At 36.6% G+C, this 21,401-nt stretch overlaps 2 protein-coding genes across 2 annotated transcripts in view; one reads left to right on the forward strand and one right to left on the reverse strand.

Annotated features, from left to right (window-relative positions):
- Positions 1 to 685: 685 nt before the first annotated feature.
- myl4 (myosin, light chain 4, alkali; atrial, embryonic) lies at positions 686 to 3,738 on the reverse strand (the record flags this gene model as incomplete). Its single annotated transcript, XM_081369171.1, is given in 7 exon segments — positions 686 to 714; positions 1,069 to 1,146; positions 1,335 to 1,508; positions 1,607 to 1,756; positions 2,603 to 2,630; positions 3,533 to 3,637; positions 3,640 to 3,738. Coding segments are annotated over 7 exon segments (663 nt in total).
- A 6,779-nt stretch (positions 3,739 to 10,517) lies between these two features.
- Positions 10,518 to 21,401, forward strand: part of scn4ab (sodium channel, voltage-gated, type IV, alpha, b) — a 50,477-nt gene continuing 39,593 nt past the window's right edge. The window contains exon 1 of the mRNA XM_081369022.1: positions 10,518 to 10,677. The gene's annotated coding sequence lies outside the window, so the exon portion shown is untranslated. The remainder of the gene's footprint in view (positions 10,678 to 21,401) is intronic.

Here is a 21,401-nt window from a genome sequence, read left to right on the forward strand (position 1 = left end):
CCTTGGCACGTGTGCGGATAGACCATGGTATAATTTGGTTTAATTCATCCATATCACATCAATGATGCCACATTTATACACACCTTAAAAGCATTTACCAAATGGCTTTACCAAAAATCAAGAAACAAGAATCAAATCAAGAGGATCTAATAAATGTGCTTTCCCAGAAACCAATTCGCACTGATGCTGGTGAGAGTCTGTTTGGGGTGATGTCAATTTTAATTTTAATTTTAATTTTAATGTTTGTTTATTGTTTATACCACCTGCTAGTGAGTTTTAGGCTTTGTGAGTGTGAGCACTGACACAAAAATCAATGACATAACTTCATGTGAAAAGATCTGTAGCCTAATGTTACAAGAAGTTTCAGTTACCAACAAATTTGGAAATAAATACATTGGTTGTAAAATGGCAACCTAGGAAAGAGTTTGCTCTCATTTGGCCTGCAACACACACACACAAAAAAAAAATCAAAGACAAAATCTCATAGAGGAAAACTAGTTAAGGGCATTAGAGAGAGGAGAGCTGGGCTGAAGGACTGTTGAGAACTGCAAAGGTCACATCAGTACCTACGGGGGGAAATGTGAGAAGACAATCAGATTATTTCTCATTTCCTTTTGCAAAAGTAAATGTGGATGAACACATATAATTGAATTTCAAATTAATAACCACCACTGACCTTATTTGTTTACCCAGCCATGATATGTTTAACAAATGCTGTGGGAGAAAAGGATGAAAAGACAAGATTATCATCTACCCACTGGAAAGCAAAGATCATAGACATATGGGTAAGATTTTTATTTTTTTTTTTGTGAAAAAAGTCTCTTATGTTCATTATGTTCATCAAGGCTGCTTTTATTTGATCAGTAAAAATCATTAAATGGCTATATTGTGAAATATTATTACAATTTAAATTTAAAATTCTCAGTTTTTTATTTAAATTGTCACTTTTGATCAATACATCCTTGCTGAATGAAAGTATTTTAAAAAAAAATTTTGAATGGGAGTATAGTATACTGTATAGTATAGTAAGCTAATTTGCAGCTTTTCAGATGTAAAAAATGATCATACCTTCATAGTTGATACAGCCGTTTGCATCTTCCTGTCCTGCCATTAGCTGTTCTACCTCTGATTCTGTCATCTTCTCACCTGAAGGCAAGACATGTGACACTCTGTGGGTGCTTGTTTCTGGTGTTAATCTCAAGGTAAATATGTAAAAAACAGTCAAACACAGATTTTAAAAAGATGCTTATGTTCCAATAAAACTATTCCTAAATCAACAAAGCATTCATTGGGTTTGTTAGTATAGGAGCTTTTTTGTATTGGTTTGTATTTACCCAACGTTGCAAGTACATGGCGAAGTTCAGCACCCATTACAGTGCCATTTCCTTCCTTGTCAAAGACTCGCAGGCCCTCAACAAAGTCCTCAAACGTGCCCTGATCTTTGGACTTGGACACGTGTTGGAACATAGGCAGGAAAGTCTCGAAGTCTATCAGTTTAGTGTTCATTTCTAGAGAAAATGGGTATTGCAAACACATTAAAAAAATTATTCATTTTAATTGTGCAATGTTTAGCCTATACGGTCAAAGCACAGTTTATTTCTTTCACCCTCAGGTTTGGGTTTGCCAAGTACTTTGATGACCTCATCATTTGTGGGATTCTGACCCAACGCCCTCATGACATCACCACACTGGGCGTAAGTGATCTTCATTTCACCAGTCGGTGTTCTGTCGAATAGCATGAAGGCCTCTTTAAATTCTGTGTGGATAGGATATTACAATAATTGTACTGTATATGTAGCCTGGGAAAACCCAGACAACTTCCGGCAAATTTAGATTTGCTCTGCAAGTAAGTCTGGCAAAGAGCTCATTCAAGCCCATTTCCCCATGCCGAGAAATCAAGGCACCAATCAGAAACGTTGAGGCGGGCTTTACACATGACGATCGCTCTGATTGGTTTTAGGTCTAGCCTATCCAGAGGCATTTGAGCGACGTCCGTTGGTGAAGCACACCAACTTTTAAATGCATTATTATATTCAAATTGCAAACACATGAGGACAGTCTCCATGAAAGACCCACTGGCAGAAGAACGTGCTACTACATTTCTCTCCGAAACGGTAGGAAATTAAATTAGATTTAATAGAGGATTTTAACTGTGACAAGATGATTGACAGGGCAGTTTACATGACGGGATGCACGCGACAGATCCGTCCGATAAAGATGACGAAGTAGTATGTCCCAAAGCTTGACTACTTTTTTGCTACACATTCAAAAGTAAATACATTTTCTTCACAAAAAGAGTACATATGGCGTAGTGTAACCATCGACTGTAAAAAAATAGAGTGTACCATAGGCGAATTGGGACGCAGCATTACACATGACGATCTCTGATTGGTTTTAGGAGTTTTAGGTCTATCCAATTGCGCCCAGAGGCATTTGAGCGACGTCCGTTGGTGACGCCCCTTTGGAAATGAGTTATTAAAGGAGCTTTGCCAGACCATAACTCAGTTACTACTGAGAATGGTCTGGTTTTAACCAGGCTACTGTATATGAGGAAGAGATATGAAAAATCAATTTAGGTATATTTCATTTAGCAAATATTTACCTTCAATCTGGTCAGCTGTAAACTCCACCTAGGGAGGGTAAACAATGATTTTAGGGAACTTTTATAAAGAAGTTGATTGATTAGCATTGTGATTAATAATGGTAAAGTGGATTTTTTTCCCCCCAAACAGTATTATAAATGCAGTTAACAATGGCCAATCACAATGGAAATACAGATGTTTGTAATTCTCAAACAAAGCTTTCTGGGGCCATTCAACAAAAGTCAGCTGTTCCCCCACTCATGTAGACTAAGAATAACAAACCTCTGGGACCAGAGGGAATTACAGCGAAACCCCATCCGTTTTGTCCACTGGACAGAGAGACAAGAGAACAGGAATGCTATGCTGTAATATGGGAGACACCAGCGTGGAAGGCCGTATGACCACATGGAGGCTCTTTCATACTGACCTCAGACAAGCTTCCACTCTCCAGAGTCAGACCCCATCTCTGACCATCAGGTTAGTTAAAGTTGCATATGTGGTCTCTGATCAGACCACACACACATCGGCACTTAGCTGAGACGTTTGTGTGAAACATTTTAACCTTATTCATTGATTTTAGCCATGATATTGTTTAGGGCACATCATGTATATAACAAGGTTAGACCAATCAATATCTGAATGTTTTTAACTCAATAAGACATCAAGGTGGGAATGTTTTAGTCCCTAACACAAGATCAAAACTGTCACTAAATGTTATTTTTGTGTGTGTGTGTGTGTGTGTGTGTGTGTGTGTGTGTGTGTGTGTGTGTGTGTGTGTGTGTGTGTGTGAAAGAAAGAAATAAGCTCTGTGTCCTTAATGATCTTTCAGGTCTACCTCCTTATGATTTTTGGGAAGAAGTTACTTCAGGTTTTTCCAATGTTTCTCATGATGTTCTAACCCTGAGCTGTTAGTAAAATTGCAATACAGACGAAGCCATAAGTGTACGTACCTTGATGCTTTTTGGGTCAAACTGAGGCTCCTTGGGTCTCTCTGGTTCAGGAGGGGGTGCTGGCTTTGCTGCCTCCTTCTTCGGTTCAGCTTTTTTAGGAGCCATTCTTCCACCAAGATGAAGAGCAGGAGGGTGTGAGATGGGAAACAGGAACGAGAATGTACTTTGAGAAGATTTATACCCTCCTCAATGCTCCTCGACTGCATCAAGAGGGTTGGTCCCATCCCATCATCATCATCATCCAAACAAGGACAGGAAAGCTCAAGTGTTCACAAGCCAAACCCCTGAGACAGATGCATGATGGTATTAGCATGTTAACATGGATGAGAACCAGTAAACAGTTTATAGTTCATAATTATGCTCTCAAACTTTCCAGCTAGAGATTTTGGCACTCTTTTCTACACTCTAAAAATAGAGGTTCTTTATTGGACTCTATATGTTTCAATGAAGAACCTTTTACATCCATAGAACCTTTCTATTGCACAAAAGGATCTTTATAGTGGAAAAAGGTTATTGAGATTACTCTAATGTTCTTTACCCAAAACGTTATTTTAAAGAGTACTTTGAAACAGAAGTTGCAATATTCTTTTCTTCCTTATTGTGACATATATCCATGTGAAACGGCTTCTCGGACAAGGAAAAATGTTGATTTACTTGACTATTGCTGTAATGTCATGTGAGTGATAAAATTGATAATGGAGTGATATAAACCTAAAATGGATCTTCCATGAAACTGATGCGAAAACCTCATTTTGTAACCTTTATTTTGAAGAGGGTAGTAAGATCTTGTTTGTCTATGTCTCTGACGAAACTGGCAGGTCCTGCAATTTTCATATAGCTTTTGGCTCACAATTGAGGAGATGATGGAGGAATTTCAGAGAACGCATTACCATGGATAGATTTGGACACTTCTGGAAACTTGTCTCATTTACATTTGTATGTTTTACCCCTGTCTGCCATTGGTCAGTATAAAATCAGCAATGTTTTGAATACCACAGTTTTAAATTTTTCAGAGGAATCAACTTAAAAATGTTTGTCTTAATTGTCTCTCTGCATATTAATCTGCGCTGGGAGAGTTATAAATATTACACATTTCACTTAATCACCAACTATAATGATTTATAAAACAACTGTAACAATTTTCTGTAACTGTAATCCATTTTCTCCTGTTTGTTCTTTCACTGGACAGCCCTGTCTTTGTGAGTTTCAAAAGATCAAGGGAATTATTAAGGATAAATACCTTATGACTTGTTTTGTTATGAACAGCAACTGCTTGCCGTTCTCGCTTTTTTAACCCTTGATGTCTGTTATTCAGGCGTCTGGAGCCGACACCAGTAACAACAGTTTAAAAGAGAAGAAGCATCATTCACCTGTTCACTCAGTCCTGAACCTCCTGCTCCAGATGGAAGGAATAAACTATGGATAATACAGTGTGTGTGTGTGTGTGTGTGTGTAAATATGTTGGGGGAAAGTTACTTTTAAAGGGAATACATTACAATATGGCTTAACTCCCTAAAAAAGCAACTAATTGTGTTACTTAATTACTTTTTTATAGAAAGTAATGTGTTACGTTATTTTCAGGTTACTTTTTCTCAGCTGGGCTGGGCTTGTTTGTTTTTTAATCCCAGAAAAAAGTTCTATTTTTGGCAAATGTAAAGGCTCCTTTGCTTTCTCACCGTAAGTGAAATGAAAAAGCCTCAGGCTGAAGGAAATACAAATTCTTGCCTGTACAATAGGCAGAACCTGATTTCACCAGAAGAATAATCATTTAATACAAATCAATGAATATCTATTTTTGACTATTTAAGTTTGCAGATGCCCATAACTTCACTGAAAGTTCAAAATAAACATCCAGACAGAAAAAAACAGTGTATACAGAAGGTATAGAGAAGTGAATTAAACTCAAATCCAGTAACCACTTTCTGACCTGCAACTGATCAACTTTCTGTCTGAACCTGCACCTCCTAGATTAAATGTTCAATCTAAATTCCCCTTCCACGCTCCATCTGTCAGTTCAGATCTGGTGTTAATACCAGAAGCCATGAATCGCATAAGACAACACAGCAGGAGTGGAGTATCCTACTCATCCGGTATCTGTTTGCATGTATGGATCACACCGGCTGTGACACGGGACCCTCTTCTGTTGCTGTGATTTCATCCCCTCTAGGTCTCCCTCTGTGGGATGTCCCTCTCCAGACAGAGAGATGCAGGGCTGTTGGGAGTGTCTGGTTTCATGCTGTTAAGCCTATTTGAACTCTTACTGACAGGGTAGGAGGAGAGAAGTGTTTCCAGGATGTAAGTATGTGCATTGTTTTCAATGTCTGTTTCTTCACTCTGTCTAGAACTTTATATAACTCCATGAGTCATATAACTCAATAAACTGTTGTCTGAAAGAGCCATGTTGGATGATGCACTGCATGTACATTATGTGATGAGTGATTTAACTTGCCGCAGCAACAGTTTCCTTGAATATTCAAGTTATAGTAAAAGAAGGCTTCACCAAAATAAGCAACAGAATAGAATAGAATAGAATAGAATAGAATAGAATAGAATAGAATAGAATAGAAAAAACTATGGAAACGATCAATAAAATTACTATAAAATTATCTTCTATGACACATCTGGACTTCTGAATCAAATCTCATCATTGACAGTAAATCTCTTATCTACAATTTCTGTATTTTTGTCTGTGCTCCACAGGAGGGCAGCATAACTAATTATAGAAGCTGATAATCCAGATTTGCTGTTGAGGATCCAATTGGAGAAAAGTTATTGAGAATTGAAAGTGAAAGCTGCAAATTTCTCTTTTAATTTACTTTAACTTGATGCACTACAATAACTCAAATTGAAAAAAAAAAAAAAACCTGAAAAAAAAAATATGACATTTTTTATAAAAGTGACAAAAACACAAAACTACTAAAACTTTACCTAAAATGGAAAACAGAAAATACAAAAATAAAAACTAATTCAAAATATTAAAATGACATCATAAGTCCAAGCCTAAAAATAAATTGGGGTCCTAATGATTGAACCAAGCTCTGTTTTCTTTATCTATTTCTAGACAGTTTAAAGACACATTATATTAGAAAATAAAATCAAGTAGGCTGTGTATCAAGACAGCAAGTAGATAGTTTCAAATGTTGCTCAATTACATCCAGAGCTGTAATTGTCATTTATGTTAACACAAAATAAATGACTAGCCTATGTTTTTACTACTAAATTGTGAAAATTATAATCTCAGTATAACCTCTAAACCAAAAACGATCTCTTCAGCCCTTGAATGTTCTGGGGCCAGTTGTTTAAAGTATAGCCTAATCTGATTGGATTTCAGTGAACAGATTGGGTTAAATCTTGGGTTGTTCAAACGAAGATCACAAAATCCAATCTTGGTTTTGATCTGGATCAGATCGTCAGTTGTTTTTTTTTTTTTTTTTTTTTTTACTTTTTAGTAAGATTGGGATACCTTTGATCCAAAAAAAATCGGGATTATCCTGATCCCAGCCGAAGGGTATTTCAGCAACAAAAATGTACTGAAACTTTAAAAGGTCAAAAATACAATTAACATTTTTACCATGTCATATATGCATACATTTCTATTTTTATAATGCTCTTGATTAGTTTAACTGTCAAAGTAATGAAATTAGAAGTAGACATTATACCTGTTAAGCCTTTCAGTACAGTGAAGATTTTGCCACTTGGTAGATTTTTCCCTTAACCTAACTATCTGGGTCGTCTCCAATCGACGTTCCCTTCCTACTCTAAGTCTACCTGGGTCGTCTCCAATCGACGTCGTATATATATATTCAATTCAAATTTATTTGTATAGCGGTTTTCACAATACATATTGTTTCAAAGCAGCTTTACAGAAAGTGCATTTCAGAAATGTACATAGAAAAATACAGTTAGTTAATCATGTATTAATTTAGGGCATAACATATCATCAGCATGATATAGTCTACCTAACTAACTTGCTTCCCTAACTAGCTTACTTCCTGCGCAGGAATAGTCGACAAACAAACATCAGCAAATGACCAAATGCTTTAATCACGGCCGGAGGATCTCTCGAGCAGTTCTCAGAGAATTTCCCCCAAGAAGAAGCAAGGCCGGAGGATCTCAGACAAATTCCATTGAGAATCCCACCAGCTAACACGAATACAACAGTTTTTATAGAATAGGGAGGTATGGCAAAATTATATGAATTTGATTGGTTCTTCATATGCAAACCCTTCTGTTACTAGGTGAAGCAAACTTTGTTTTAATGATTACTTCATTGTTAATCACAAGGTTCAAATTTAGTCATCTGTCTAGTTTCATTTCCCATTATTTGTTATTTATACACTCACACGACCAAACTAAAATGGGTATGGCAACACAACATACAACATTCAAAAACACAGGACAGAATGTTTTAGTACATTGTGTTTCAAAGTGTTATCATGTTAGGCCTAAAAAGAGAAATAAGGTTAGATGTTAGAAACATGGTTAGTTTAATATACAGTTTACTATTTTATCTATTAAAAATCCACCACACCACCATAAAACAATCCCCCAAACAGCTGTCAGTATCAAACAAAACTGAATTTTAATGCTTTTGTGTTCTCTTGCAAATGTTTTGCATCCCCTAAGAAACTTTGTGGTCACTCTCAAAACTTTTGAGTTCTTCGCGAATGAACACAACATTTCTTGGAGAACGCAAAACTTTGTGAGAGATCCCAAAGCATTAAAATATTATCTTTTTTTCCATCACCATGTCCCTTAAGTGCTTCCGTAGGGGTCTGATAGTTCTGATTCTTCTACCTGTTCCTGTTCTTCTTAACATAGCTAACACCTTACAATTGTGAAATGTAACCCCTTTGGAGCATTAGTAATCCGGATTAGGTAATCTGAATAAAGTGTGTATTTGGATCAGGGTGATCAATATTTTGCTTTGAAAAACCAGCACAAAAGTAAGATGGATTACATGATCCTGGAGAGCAAAACATGGGATTTCCAAATCTAGATCATTTTGATCCAGATTAAAAATTTTGAACAATTTGGCCTTGATGCTCAAATCTAGTGTTCTTGTGCATTACTACAAATGACCAGTAGGTTGAGCCGTTGTGCTGCCAGTAGGCTATTATGAGATGAAATAACAGGTGTTGAGACAGATGGATTGACAGCTTCTGTCTGGGAATGGAGTTCAAGCTCAAGTCTGTTAGTCATATCCATAGGTCATATCTCAATATACACTTTTAAATAACTATTTTAGTTTCCTTTAGATGCATTGCCACTTATACAATTATAACATTGCTATTTTTTGAAAATATTAATCATTTATATTGATAATATTATATTGATGGTCACCCAATATGCTTTCTAGCGTGCTTGGGTAAGAAGATGATGTTATGAGGGCCTTACTGAATTTGGCATGGCAAAATTCACAATATGATAAACCTGACATCTGTTTGACCTCTCAAGTAATATTAAATTAATGCTGAATAGCAATACATCATGTCAGACTACTTGGTGTCTCTAGTCCATTACTGAGTTTTCATTGTGAATAACAACTCTGAATACACCATTGTTGTATATGATGTAGTCTATACTCAACAAAGCCTTTTTGTATCGGCAAATTCATGCATGGGATTTAACTTCTTCCAGAAATCCTCTGGAAATATACACACAAAACTAAATGAAGAGAGAGAACAGAGGATGTCCTCATATCCATGAATGTAGTCTATTCATTTAATTTCCTGTTTTCATCTTCAGATATTCCAAAAACATGATTTAATGCAGTTCTTCATAGAACATTGCGAAACATATGAAAATGTGCTTTGTATTTCCAGTGGAGTTGAATCGCTTTCACCAAGAACCCCTTAGCACAAGACAAGTGAACAGAACAGAACTGAACTGAGGCTACACTCAATTATAGCCCACATATTTGTATTAACACATTACATTCCCTTCACATCAGTATATGGTCAGCATTCATGACATCTGTTTCTCAAATGTGAACATTTTTGATTCATCTCATTGACAGTGAGTCGAATCCTTTGAATCTGTTGACCAAAATAATTTGAATCTGTTGACCACAATAATTCATTCGGTGTTGATCAAAATCCTGTTGTTGACCAAAATCCTTTGAATCTGTTGACCAAAATTCATTTGCTGATTCTTTCGGTGGCTTTTTGTGTGCTATGTGAGTCATTGGATCACTCACTCAACCGATCACGACCAAAATATAATCTTTTATTAAAATTTGAATCTAATAATTCATTTATGAGACTGCTAAAAGAGTGTCTCAAGTAAATCAGATGGCTGATTCATTAATTTCGTTCATAATGAAAACAGTTCCTCCAAGGGTGTTCAGACTCAAAACTGCAACTCCTTCAGTCAAGGAAGTTAGGACATTCACCAATGAAATGCTTCAAAGTCATCAGTTTGTTAACGACTTGTTGAAAACACGGACTTTTTGATGAACAAAACACTACTAGACATAAGAGAGGCCAGTATTGGTTGTTGTAGCACTTCAGGGAGGTCATAAATTAACGTGCTCCCAGAAAGCACTTGGTTACCTTTTAAAACGGGTTCATTTCCAAACCGGACATCTTCCTCAGCGTGCTCATGGGCAACGAGAAAATCTACATCGTGTCAGGTCATGGTGTTGTTGCAATCAGTTGACAGATTGCCTGTGAAGTAATACATTCTATAGGCTACTGCTGTTTAATTTATTTCTAAACCGTGGTTAATTCGTTTTATTAAAATTATCTAGATGATTTCGTGCATCCATCTATATGACAACGCAAGAACTGCCTTATTTAATTTCACTTCTTCACTCCTGTCAGCGTGTTAAGGTATACCTAGTGAACGTGACTTTATTATCCATAATCATGTTTAAAATCTACCATTAGGTTGGTCTTAATCCAGTTTTTATCCCCCAGGAGTGTGACAGTTGGGAGAAGTTGGCAGAGTGTCACAAGTATAAGGCGAAGTGATGATCCTACCTGAGGCGTTTCTCAGGTTTCATCAAGACACCCGTGCGTAAGCGACAGCTGCCCGGAGCCTGGACTTTCTCCCAGACCAGCAAAAGTTTCAGCGTGGATTTAAACGAACACTAGCCGAAGGACCTAGGACACAAGAAAAACCTTTTATTCTTGCTGAGAAAGGTAAACAAAATTGGCAATTGTGATGGTTGTCTTATACTGGCAACAGCTTTTAGTAAGTTAGCTGGTTGAAAGTAGGCTACTCTTGAATTTATTAGTCTTGAATAACTTGGCATTAAAGTTTGATCTTAATATAATCTGGTTGCTTTGTGCTTTTATGAAGCATAAAAGCATTTCCAGATATTATGTTGGTCCTAAATGTGAGCTATACCTGTCATGATACTACTTTTCTTTTTGCCTTCAGAACACTTTCTAAGTATCATTTTTTGTCGTGTCAGTTTAGTATTTTCTTTAACATTTCTGTTTCTATGACCTATTATATATTATATTATTACTGGAAAAGCCATTTACACAGAAGTTCTCCTCCTGAGCCTTTATTGGTTGAAAGAAGTGCTCTCTGTAAGGCAGTCAAATATGCTAATATTTTACGCCTTCAGTGTTGTAAGTAAACACCTCTAGTTGAATGACATGCTTCATATAAATAATTAGCTCAGAACTATTTCCACAGAACTAGTGATTATTATTCACCAAGGCACTGATTGCTCCGAAGAGGTCACAGTAACAGTCTCTCTGAACACTGTTCAACTGTCTGTCGGATAGTTTTCCTCTTAAAGATGATGTTCATGTATCCTACATGTATGCACTTACACTTAATTTTGCATTTAGCTTTGTTAGCATGGTCTGGAGAAAAGTGCACTGATATAGCTTACTGAAATAAGATTTGAAATCAGATCTCTGGAGCTTCAGCTTCTTCCACAGTATTTTTTTGCTGCTTCGACACAGCTTTTGCATGTACCTAAACAGTGAAAAACAGGTTGCAATCTATTTTTTTTAGAATCTTAGAATAGAACACTATAATAAAGAATACACTGGGGCCCGGAAAATCATTCCTTATTGACCCCTACCAATATGGCCCAGCTTGTGGGGTGCCATGTCTCTTATTTATCAGTGTTTGTGGCTCTGCCTTGGGTTGGCATGAATGATATGAAGTACTGAGCACAGCAGTTGAGAGGAAACAGTGGCTTTGGCATGTGTGTCAGCTGACATTCCTATACAGCTCATCATTACAGACTTGTGTTGATTTGTATCAGAGCCTATAGAGGAGGACACACAGGATAAAAGTTATCCTAAAGTTTGTTATCAATATACGGATGTTTTTTTGTTTGTGATAATGCATATGCACAAATCTGTGCTAGTATGAATCTTGATAAAATTAGGAATCAGAAGAGACAGTGTTTTCATGCTGTTTTCAAAATAAACATTGTTCTTTAAAACGTTATATTCATCAAATAATCCTGATGAAAATGTATCTCTATTTCAGCACAGCTATTTTCAATAATGATAAAAATAAGAAATGGTTCTTGAGCAGCAAATCACCGTATTAGAATGATTTCTGAAGGATCATGTGACACTGAAGACTGGAGTAATGATGCTGAAAATGCAGCTTTGCATCACAGGATACATTTTAAAAAAATATTCAAATATAAAACATTTTACATTGTAATAATATTTCACAATATTACTGTTTTTGCAGCATTTTTGATCAATTAAATGCAGCCTTGGTGAGCATAAGAGACTTATTTCAAAATTATTAAAAAATATTTTTGACCCCAAACTTTTTGAACGGTAGTGTAGGCTCTAGCCTATTTATTATTATTATTTTAATTAATTTTTTTTACATGTAATTTTTATTTTTTACATATGTATTATTATTATTATTATTATTATTATTATTATTATTATTTTGATTATATTACTTTTAACTTGACACAATTTGTGATTTTAACTTGAATTTGAAATCAACTTGACAAAAAAATCTGAAGGTGCTTTCGCCTCTGGATTTCCAAATATACAGAATCCAGCTGTAATTTAAAAAAACAAAACAATATAAAATGTTTTGGAAATAGGAAATTAAAATAAATTGCTCTAGAAATAATTGTTGGTAGTATTGTTGAGAGTTTGTGGTTCTTTGCCTATAGAGTGACTTTTTTTAATGGAGAAAGTCTCAAAACCTTTAGAGCAGTAAGCTATACTAAGAACCATATGTTATATTGATTTAACCACGGTCCAGAGATGATGTTGGCTCGACGCTAAGCAGAGTGTAGGCTGTTTACCGTTGCCAGACAACTTGGTGCATGAATATAGAATTCATCTTTTATAGCCAAGCTTTATTTGCGGAGACACTTTGAGATGTTGAACTGCTGACCAGACCTGTATATACATATACTATCTCTCCCTGCCCTTAGATAAGGTATTGAGACTCAGATTCACATTTCATTTCACTGCATGGCTGAGGCTATTTCATGTCACTGCAGGATGTCCATGTAAAACTAGTGGCAGGAGTTCCCTTTGATCTGGCCATTAGAGCCGACATTCTGTCTACCCATGCGTCACCTCCAGAGACATCCGGCTCTCTGGACTATGTTTACAGACATGCTGAACTCAGATGGTATAATGCACATGTGTTAGTGTGTGTGCACTGTGCAGTCAAGCACAAATAGTCAAATAATATTATTTGAGCGTCAGTTTGAATATGTTAAATTACTGTATTTTTTTTTTTAAGTACAGTAAAGATGTGGGCAGGTAACCCTAAGGATGTAGCTTTAAACCCTAAAAAAGGATTATTTGCTTTATAGTTTATATTTGCTATAGATTAGGGAGTACTAGTATTTCTGTGTCAAATCAAAACTATTTATTTGTTAAGTAACAATACCACCTTTTTGTGTAGTATTGGAAGCATCATCTCAATTCTTGTTATTTTGACTTTATTCTCAAAATATTTCTACCTGAATCTAGTAATTCTGTTTTTCTCATTATTTTAACGTAGCAAGAAAATGTGGCTGTTGTACAATATCGTACTGTTTACTACCGTTCAAAGGTTTTTCTCGAAATTAATACTTTTACTCCGCAAGGATGCATTATATTGATAAAAAGTCACAGTAAAGACATATAATGTAGCAAAAGATTTCTGATTGACATAAACGGTGTTCTTTTGAACTTCCCTAAAAAAAATCGATCAGTTTCCACAAGAAACTTTAGCAGCTCAGCTGTTTTCAACTTTAGTAATAATAATATAAAATCTTTCTTGAGCACCAAATCAGCATATTAAAGTGATTTCTGATAGTTTGTCAAAGGTTTGGTTCATGAATGTATTCAATATTCAGACATGATTTTATTTGTTCATGCTGCTAATGTTGTTAACGTTCACATACGCTCATTAATATTCATGAGCCAAGCCCTCATCATAGTAAGTAAGATCGTGCAACTGAACTTCAAAAAAATGCTCATTGGGAACAAAACAAAAGGTTAGGAGTTTAAAAAAAAAAAGTTTTAATAGCTAGTGTGCTTTATGCAATTTTACTGTTTGCTGTGGTATTGAAACTAGAATCAAGAATCGTTGAATTCCATTTGTTTTGGCAGGTCATTGACTGCTGAAATTCTGATATCGTAACAACCCTACTATGCAAGCATCTGTTAAATGGTCACCTGCTATCTTGGAAGTGAGATGTTGGGCTGTCTTGTCTTTAGGCTGTCGATGGCTTCATCTGCTGATCTTTGGAACTGAGAGGATCAAATGCATGCTCTTGACTTGAACCTCTAGGCCCTTCATTCCCCGATAATCTACTCTCCTGCTACTCATTGCCAGAGCCCACCAAAGCTTGCGACATCTCTGCCAGGCTTATGCCATAAGTAAGAAAACAAGACATCTCGGGGGGCCAGGTCACCCCCTATCCCGCGGGCCTTCATTAGACACACAGATCGGGTTGGAGTCTCTGTCTCGTATTAATACCTGTCAGCAGCCCAAACTCCATTTAAGTCCCGACTCTGCTTCCTAGTAGAGACGCCTGCGCTGCCATCAGACTGCAGGCTCGCTGGACGCCCGCGTTGACTTTGAAAGAGCATGGCAGCTTCTCAAGCTTGGTTGTGCATGGGAATGGAGGGTTTGACAACAGATTCATTGTTTAGAGATGTTTCCCTGGTAAAAGCCAGGCTATCGGCTGTTTGTGACATTCAAAGGATGTTCAGTTTTCTCAGTTTGGGAGTACAAAAGCATTTCGGGGACAGTGGGTCACTCTGATACATGGGCATCTTGAGACTGCTGGGGCACAGGGGCGATGAAGTTTCTCACCTCTGGATTGAATTAGTTTGCCCGTTCAACTCAGACGCATGCCTAGCACAAGGCAGATCATCACTTCCTACGCTGCCCTTCAGCACTTGAAATCTATACCATGATTACTTAATAAAGATGCATTAATGGTATACATTTCCCACTTGGAAGCTTCAGATCTTATGGCCACAAATTTTTGCCTGTGCTGACATTGGTATAAATGAAGAGTGGGGTCCCTAAGTCAGAGACCACTTGTGCAAGTGCTAATATTTTCTAATTTAACACAATTTTTTTAATGGTTTTATTGTTAATCATGTTATCAGCCTAACATTTTGAGTGAAATTTTAATTAAAGAAGTCTTAGTATTTGGTTTGTCCCTCTTCTGCTTAAATAACAGCAACACTCGAGTTGCATGAACTCCACAAGTTTTTGAAAAACCTAATGATTTTAGTTGAATGTAAAAAATATGTATACTACCCTTCATAAGTTTGGGGTCAGTAAGATTTTTTAAAGATCAGTTTTAATGTTTTTTTCTCATCAAGGATGTATTTAAAGGGATAGTTCACCCAAAAATGAAAATTCTGCCATCATTTACTAAAGTTGTTCTAAAGCTGTATGAATTTATTTGTTTTGTTGAACACAAAAGAAGATATTTTGAAGAATGTCGAGTTGATTGACCCCATTGACTTCCATAGTATGAAAAAAAATTCTGTGGATGTCAATGGGGTCCATCAACTTTTTGGTTACCAACACACTACAAAATATCTTCTTTTGTGTTCAACAGAAGAAAGAAAATCAGGTTTACAGGTTTGGAACACCTTGAGCCAAATAATGACAGCATTTTTTGGGTGAACTATCTCTTTAAGATTTCTATTTCAAATTAATACTGTTCTTTTTAACTTTCTATTCATCAAAGGATCATGAAAAAATGTATCAAGATTTTCACAAAAATATTAAGTAGCAACTGTTCTCTATATTGATGATGATAATAAATGTTTCTTGAGCATCAAATCATCATATTAGAATGATTTCTGAAGGATCATGTGACACTGAAGACTGGAGTAATAATGCTGAAAATACAGCTTTGCTTCACAGGAATACATTTTATTTTAAAATATATTCAAATAGAAACCATTTATTTAAAATTGTAATAATATTTCACATTATTACTATGTTTACTGTATTTTTGATTAAACAAATGCAGCCTTTAATGAGCATAAGCGACTTCTTACCATCACCAAACTTTTGAAAAAACAAAAAACCTGCAGGTCTGTTAGTGTGTGTTGTGCGCCATTATCTGTGACTGTGTGATGGCCGTATGATTGAAATGTTTTGTCCTTTTCATCATTGGAAAATAAAACTCTTGGTTGCACGATTGGATGTAAAGTGATCCCTGCTTGTCACAGCAGTAGAGTTTAGCCTTAGAGTTTAGTGTGTTCTTGGCTGCTTGGGTAAGGTCTTGATTCTCATGGTTGCTTGGCTGCTAGAACTGAAATTGGAGAAATACAGTCCTGGCGGGTCTATCAGAATGATAAGCCATTGAGACATTTGAGTGCCTAACCCTGATAACATTTCTGAAGAGACCAGGAGAGTTGTGTGTGTGTGTAATTGGTATTCCCTACGTCATGAGGACTAAATGTCCCTGTAACACAGTTCGTTGTTATGGGAAGAAGGAGGCGGGAACCGGCGAACGTTCAATAGACTTTAATAATAAAATAAACAAATGCAAAACTAAAGGCAGCAGTCCCTCACGGATAACTGCTGCTACATACAATAAAACAGAAACAAAACACAACATAAATCCAGGCCTGGTCCTCTCTCGTCCTTCACTGTTGTCGATCCTCCTTTTATGTTTCCACTTCTCCGTGAGAGATACGAGACCGGTGCGTCGCGCAGGTGCCGCTCATTATCAGTCACGCCACCGGCCTCGTTCTCTCAGACCTCATCCTGCTCGCCACAGTCCCTATAAGGATAGTGATACAAGTTTTGAGCTCATGGGAATTTTTTTGGTCCCCATGGGCCATGAGGAAAATAGCTTATAAATCAGACTAAATGAAGTGTTTTGAAAATGTAATAATGCAGAAAGTTTTGTGTGATGGGTAGGTTTAGGGGTAGGGTTAGTGTAAGGGGATAGAATATACATTTTGTACAGTATAAAAGTCATTACGTCAATGGAATGTCCCCATAAAGCATGCAAACCGGTGTGTGTGTGTGTGTGTGTGTGTGTGTGTGTGTGTGTGTGTGTGTGTGTGTGTGTGTGTGTGTGTGTGTGTGTGTGTGTGTGTGTGTGTGTGTGTGTGTGTGTGTGTGTGTGTGTTGTGTGTGTATGTGTGTAGCACCAATTAAATTGTGAGATGAAGACCACATTCTACGAAAAGCACAAAACATCTCAATCATACGGCCATCACACAGTTACAGATAATGGCGCAACATTGCAACAAAATGTATTTAGAGCTACTGTTGCGAAACGAAGAGCAAAGCTGTGCATGTTTTGGTGTGTGAATGATGCTTTGCCAACATTGCCTTTCCACAGAGAAAGATGTAGAGTAGTTACATAGTTCTGTCACATCATCAAGCAGCTAAACGAGTATGATTTCACATAATCAGAAAAAGCAGAATAGCTGTTAGAGTGATTAGTAATGTCAGAGGCCACTGGAGAGAAGAGCAGGGATACTGCCATGTCCCTAACATTGCTGGAGTCCTTTCTTAGTATCAGTGCAGTGTTAGCAGAATTTGCCTGACGCTGTTGATCTTGACATGGTTTCGCTTTCCTCATTAAATGTTCAAGAATAGGATTTGAGGACAGCGACTATAGATCTGAATTCATACGTGGAGTATTTCGCTCCGGCACGTTGCAATCACACAAGGTGAGGACGCTAGACACGAGGCGATCGGCAAGCGTCAGGGTGTTGAAGTGTGCTGGAGTAGAAGTGAGATATGACTCCATGAGAGAGGGAAAAAAGAAACGAGAACACAATGCGATGCATGTGAAAGAGAACCAGAAGATAGAGACTGAGAGACTTTAGTAAAAGCTGTCTGTGTCCAAGGCCCTTAAAAATCACATTATGGCGTCCCTTTATCAGAGCTACGAGTGGTTTTATGACAGGCCGCTGATGGATGAACGGTACTGTATTTCATATCTGAGAGACCGGTTGAGGCTGCGCGACCCAGCGGCGGCGGGGTGATGGACTAGTATAGTGCCCACTTGTAGCTGTGACAAAGTGTTGTCATGAACACTGTTGTAATGCTTGCTCAAAAAAGCTCCCATCGTCATGACTTGAACAAGCGGAGACATTATTCATTGTAAGTCATCTCTGAACACTGTCAGAACTAATTCGTAAGGTCCAGTTGTATATTCTTTAATATTGTTTTAGTCAGTCAGTTTTTGCTTCTCTTTTATTTTCTATTCGTCATCCATTAAAGACAGTTTAGTGGCTCTTGGTCCTTGTTTGTTAGCTTTGAGGCTATGCTAGTGTACTCTAACAAGTTGATGACGGTTCCCTTTTGTGCTCAAAATGTCTTTCTCATGACCGAAAATATTGATGACTCAAGTTGCACGACTCAGACTTTTGTCCAATCAATCACATGCTTTTTCTATTTTAACATGTTTTAAAATGTAATTTATTCCTGTGATGTCCAAACTGAATTTTCAGCATCATTACTCCAGTTTTCAGTTCAATGTCACATGATTTCTAAATAATGCTTTAAATAATGTTTGTCCATATTTGACCCAAACATGGGTTGAAACAACCCAGCCTTTTTCTTTTAGAGTGTAATATGCTGATTTGGTGCCCAAGAAAGAAACATTCCTTATTATAATCAATGTTGAAAACAGTTGTGCTGCTTACTATTTTTCTGGAAACTGCAACACATTTTGCAGCATTTATTTGAAATATACAGTACCAGTCAAAAGTTTGGAAACATTACTATTTTTAATGTTTTTGAAAGAAGTCTCTTATGCTCATCAAGCCTGCAGTAAAAAAAAAAAAAAAAAAAGAAAGAAAAAAACAGTAATATTATGAAATATTATTACAATTTAAAATAATTGTTCTCTTTTTTAATATATTTTAAAATGTAATTTATTTTTGTGATGCAAAGCTGAATTTTCATCAGCAAGTACTCCAGTCTTTGGTGTCTTATGTCCTTCAGAAATCATTCTAATATGATGATTTGATACTCAGTTATTATCAATGATGGAAACAGTTGTGCTGTTTAATATTTAAATATTTAATATTTTTTTGGAATACTTTTTTCAGGATTCATTGATGAGTAAAACGTTAACAGCATTTATTCATAAAAACAGCATTTATTCAAAATAAAAAACATTTCGAACGATATAAATCGTTACCATCACCTTTTATCAATTTAACGCATCCTTGTTGAATTAAAGTACTAATTTCTTAAAAAAAAATAGTTATTGTTCCCAAACTTTTGAACGGTAGTGTATATTGTTACAAAAGATTTCTATTCTAAATAAATACAGTTCTTTTTAACTTTTTATTCATCAAATAATCCTGAAAAAAGTATCTCAGGTTATAAAAAAAATATTAAGCAGCACAACTGTTTCCAACATTGATCATAAATCATCATATTAGAGTGATTTCTGAAGGATCATAAGACACCAAAGACTGGAGTACTTGCTGATGAAAATTCAGCTTTGCATCACAAAAATAAATTACATTTTAAAGTACAGGGTGGGCCATTTATATGGATACACCGTAATAACATGGGAATGGTTGGTGATATTAAAGTCCTGTTTGTGGCACATTAGTATATGTGAGGGGGCAAACTCCTCAAGATGGGTGGTGACCATGGTGGCCATTTAGAAGTCGGCCATCTTGGATACAACTTTTGTTTTTTCAATAGGAAGAGGGCCATGTGACACATCAAACTTATTGGTAATGTCACAAGAAAAACAATGGTGTGCTTGGTTTCAACGTAACTTTATTCGTTCATGAGTTATTTACAAGTTTCTGACCACTTATAAAATGTGTTCAATGTGCTGCCCATTGTGTTGGATTGTCAATGCAACCCTGTTCTCCCACTCTTCACACACTGATAGCAACACAGCAGGAGAAATGCCAGCACAGGCATCCAGTATCCGTAGTTTCAGGTGCTGCACATCTCGTATCTTCACACCATAGACAATTGCCTTCAGATGACCCCAAAGATAAAAGTCTAAGGGGGTCAGATCGGGAGACCTTGGGGGCCATTCAGTGTGTGAAGAGTGGGAGAACAGGGTTGCATTGACAATCCAACACAATGGGCAGCACATTGAACACATTTTATAAGTGGTCAGAAACTTGTAAATAACTCATGAACGAATAAAGTTACGTTGAAACCAAGCACACCATTGATTTTCTTGTGACATTACCAATAAGTTTGATGTGTCACATGGCCCTCTTCCTATTGAAAAAAACAAAAGTTGTATCCAAGATGGCCGACTTCTTAATGGCCACCATGGTCACCACCCATCTTGAGGAGTTTGCCCCCTCACATATACTAATGTGCCACAAACAGGACTTTAATATCACCAACCATTCCCATGTTATTATGGTGTATCCATATAAATGGCCCACCCTGTATATTAAAAAAGAGAACCATTATTTTAAATTGTAATAATATTTCATAATATTACTTTTTTTTTTTTTTTTACTGCAGGCTTGATGAGCATAAGAGACTTCTTTCAAAAACATTAAAAATAGTAACGTTTCCAAACTTTTGACTGGTACTGTATATATTTTTTGTAATATTATAAATGTCTTTACTGTCAAATTTATCAATTTGATGTGTCCTTGCTAAATGAAAGTGTTAATTTATTTAAAATCTTCCTGAAGCCAAACTTTTAAACGGTGGTATAAGCCTAACCCAAAATTCTTGTTTTAATAGAAATATGTCAACACTCATCAAGCAATTTCATGCAGTCTTTTACTTTGTTAACATTAGGCATTAAGTATTTTCCCTGACAAAGCAAGGGTTTTTTTGTTGTTGTTGCTTAGAAGTAATTTCACTTTAGAGAAATGAGGACAGCTATTTTATCATTGTAATGGTTAACTTTATTCTAGCTTATGTTGTTGCATGCTTTGTTTTGAATGTGCTTTAGATAAGTGTCTGCTAAGTGCAGAAATGTAAATGCACTTATTTTATTTAGTTTACAATTTCTGCTGTGTTGTTGGTAAAAAAAAAAGAAGCCTTGTAGAGGAATCAGATATAGTATTGCAATACTGCTTGTTGACTGCTGCTCCCTTTTGCATTATGTAATATCTCTTATTTGTGAGAGACTGAGAATGTGTGAGAGGCTCAGAAATATGGTCTGCCATCAGTCCTCCACATGATACGGTACATCGGCACCTCTCTACAAACATCCTGTTTTGAAACCTCCCCTCTTCCCCCCCACCCCCACCTCACTCTTTGAAATGGTACGTGCCTGTGGTTTCCTTCAATGCCTCTCTAATGATCCTTGCAATAGAGCCAAAGACCTAAAGCCATGCAACTTTGTTTCCGGAACAAACACCTGTTTCTTTGAGACAGTCTAGTGTTGCTCACCTCCCACTGTAGACTTCCACCCCACTGCCCTGCTCTGCCCTCCCTGGCACGTCCTGAGTCAGTGCAGATCTGT

Source organism: Scardinius erythrophthalmus (genome assembly GCF_964197995.2).
Source record: "Scardinius erythrophthalmus genome assembly, chromosome: 1".
In the NCBI taxonomy this organism is placed as follows: Eukaryota; Metazoa; Chordata; class Actinopteri; order Cypriniformes; family Leuciscidae; genus Scardinius; species Scardinius erythrophthalmus.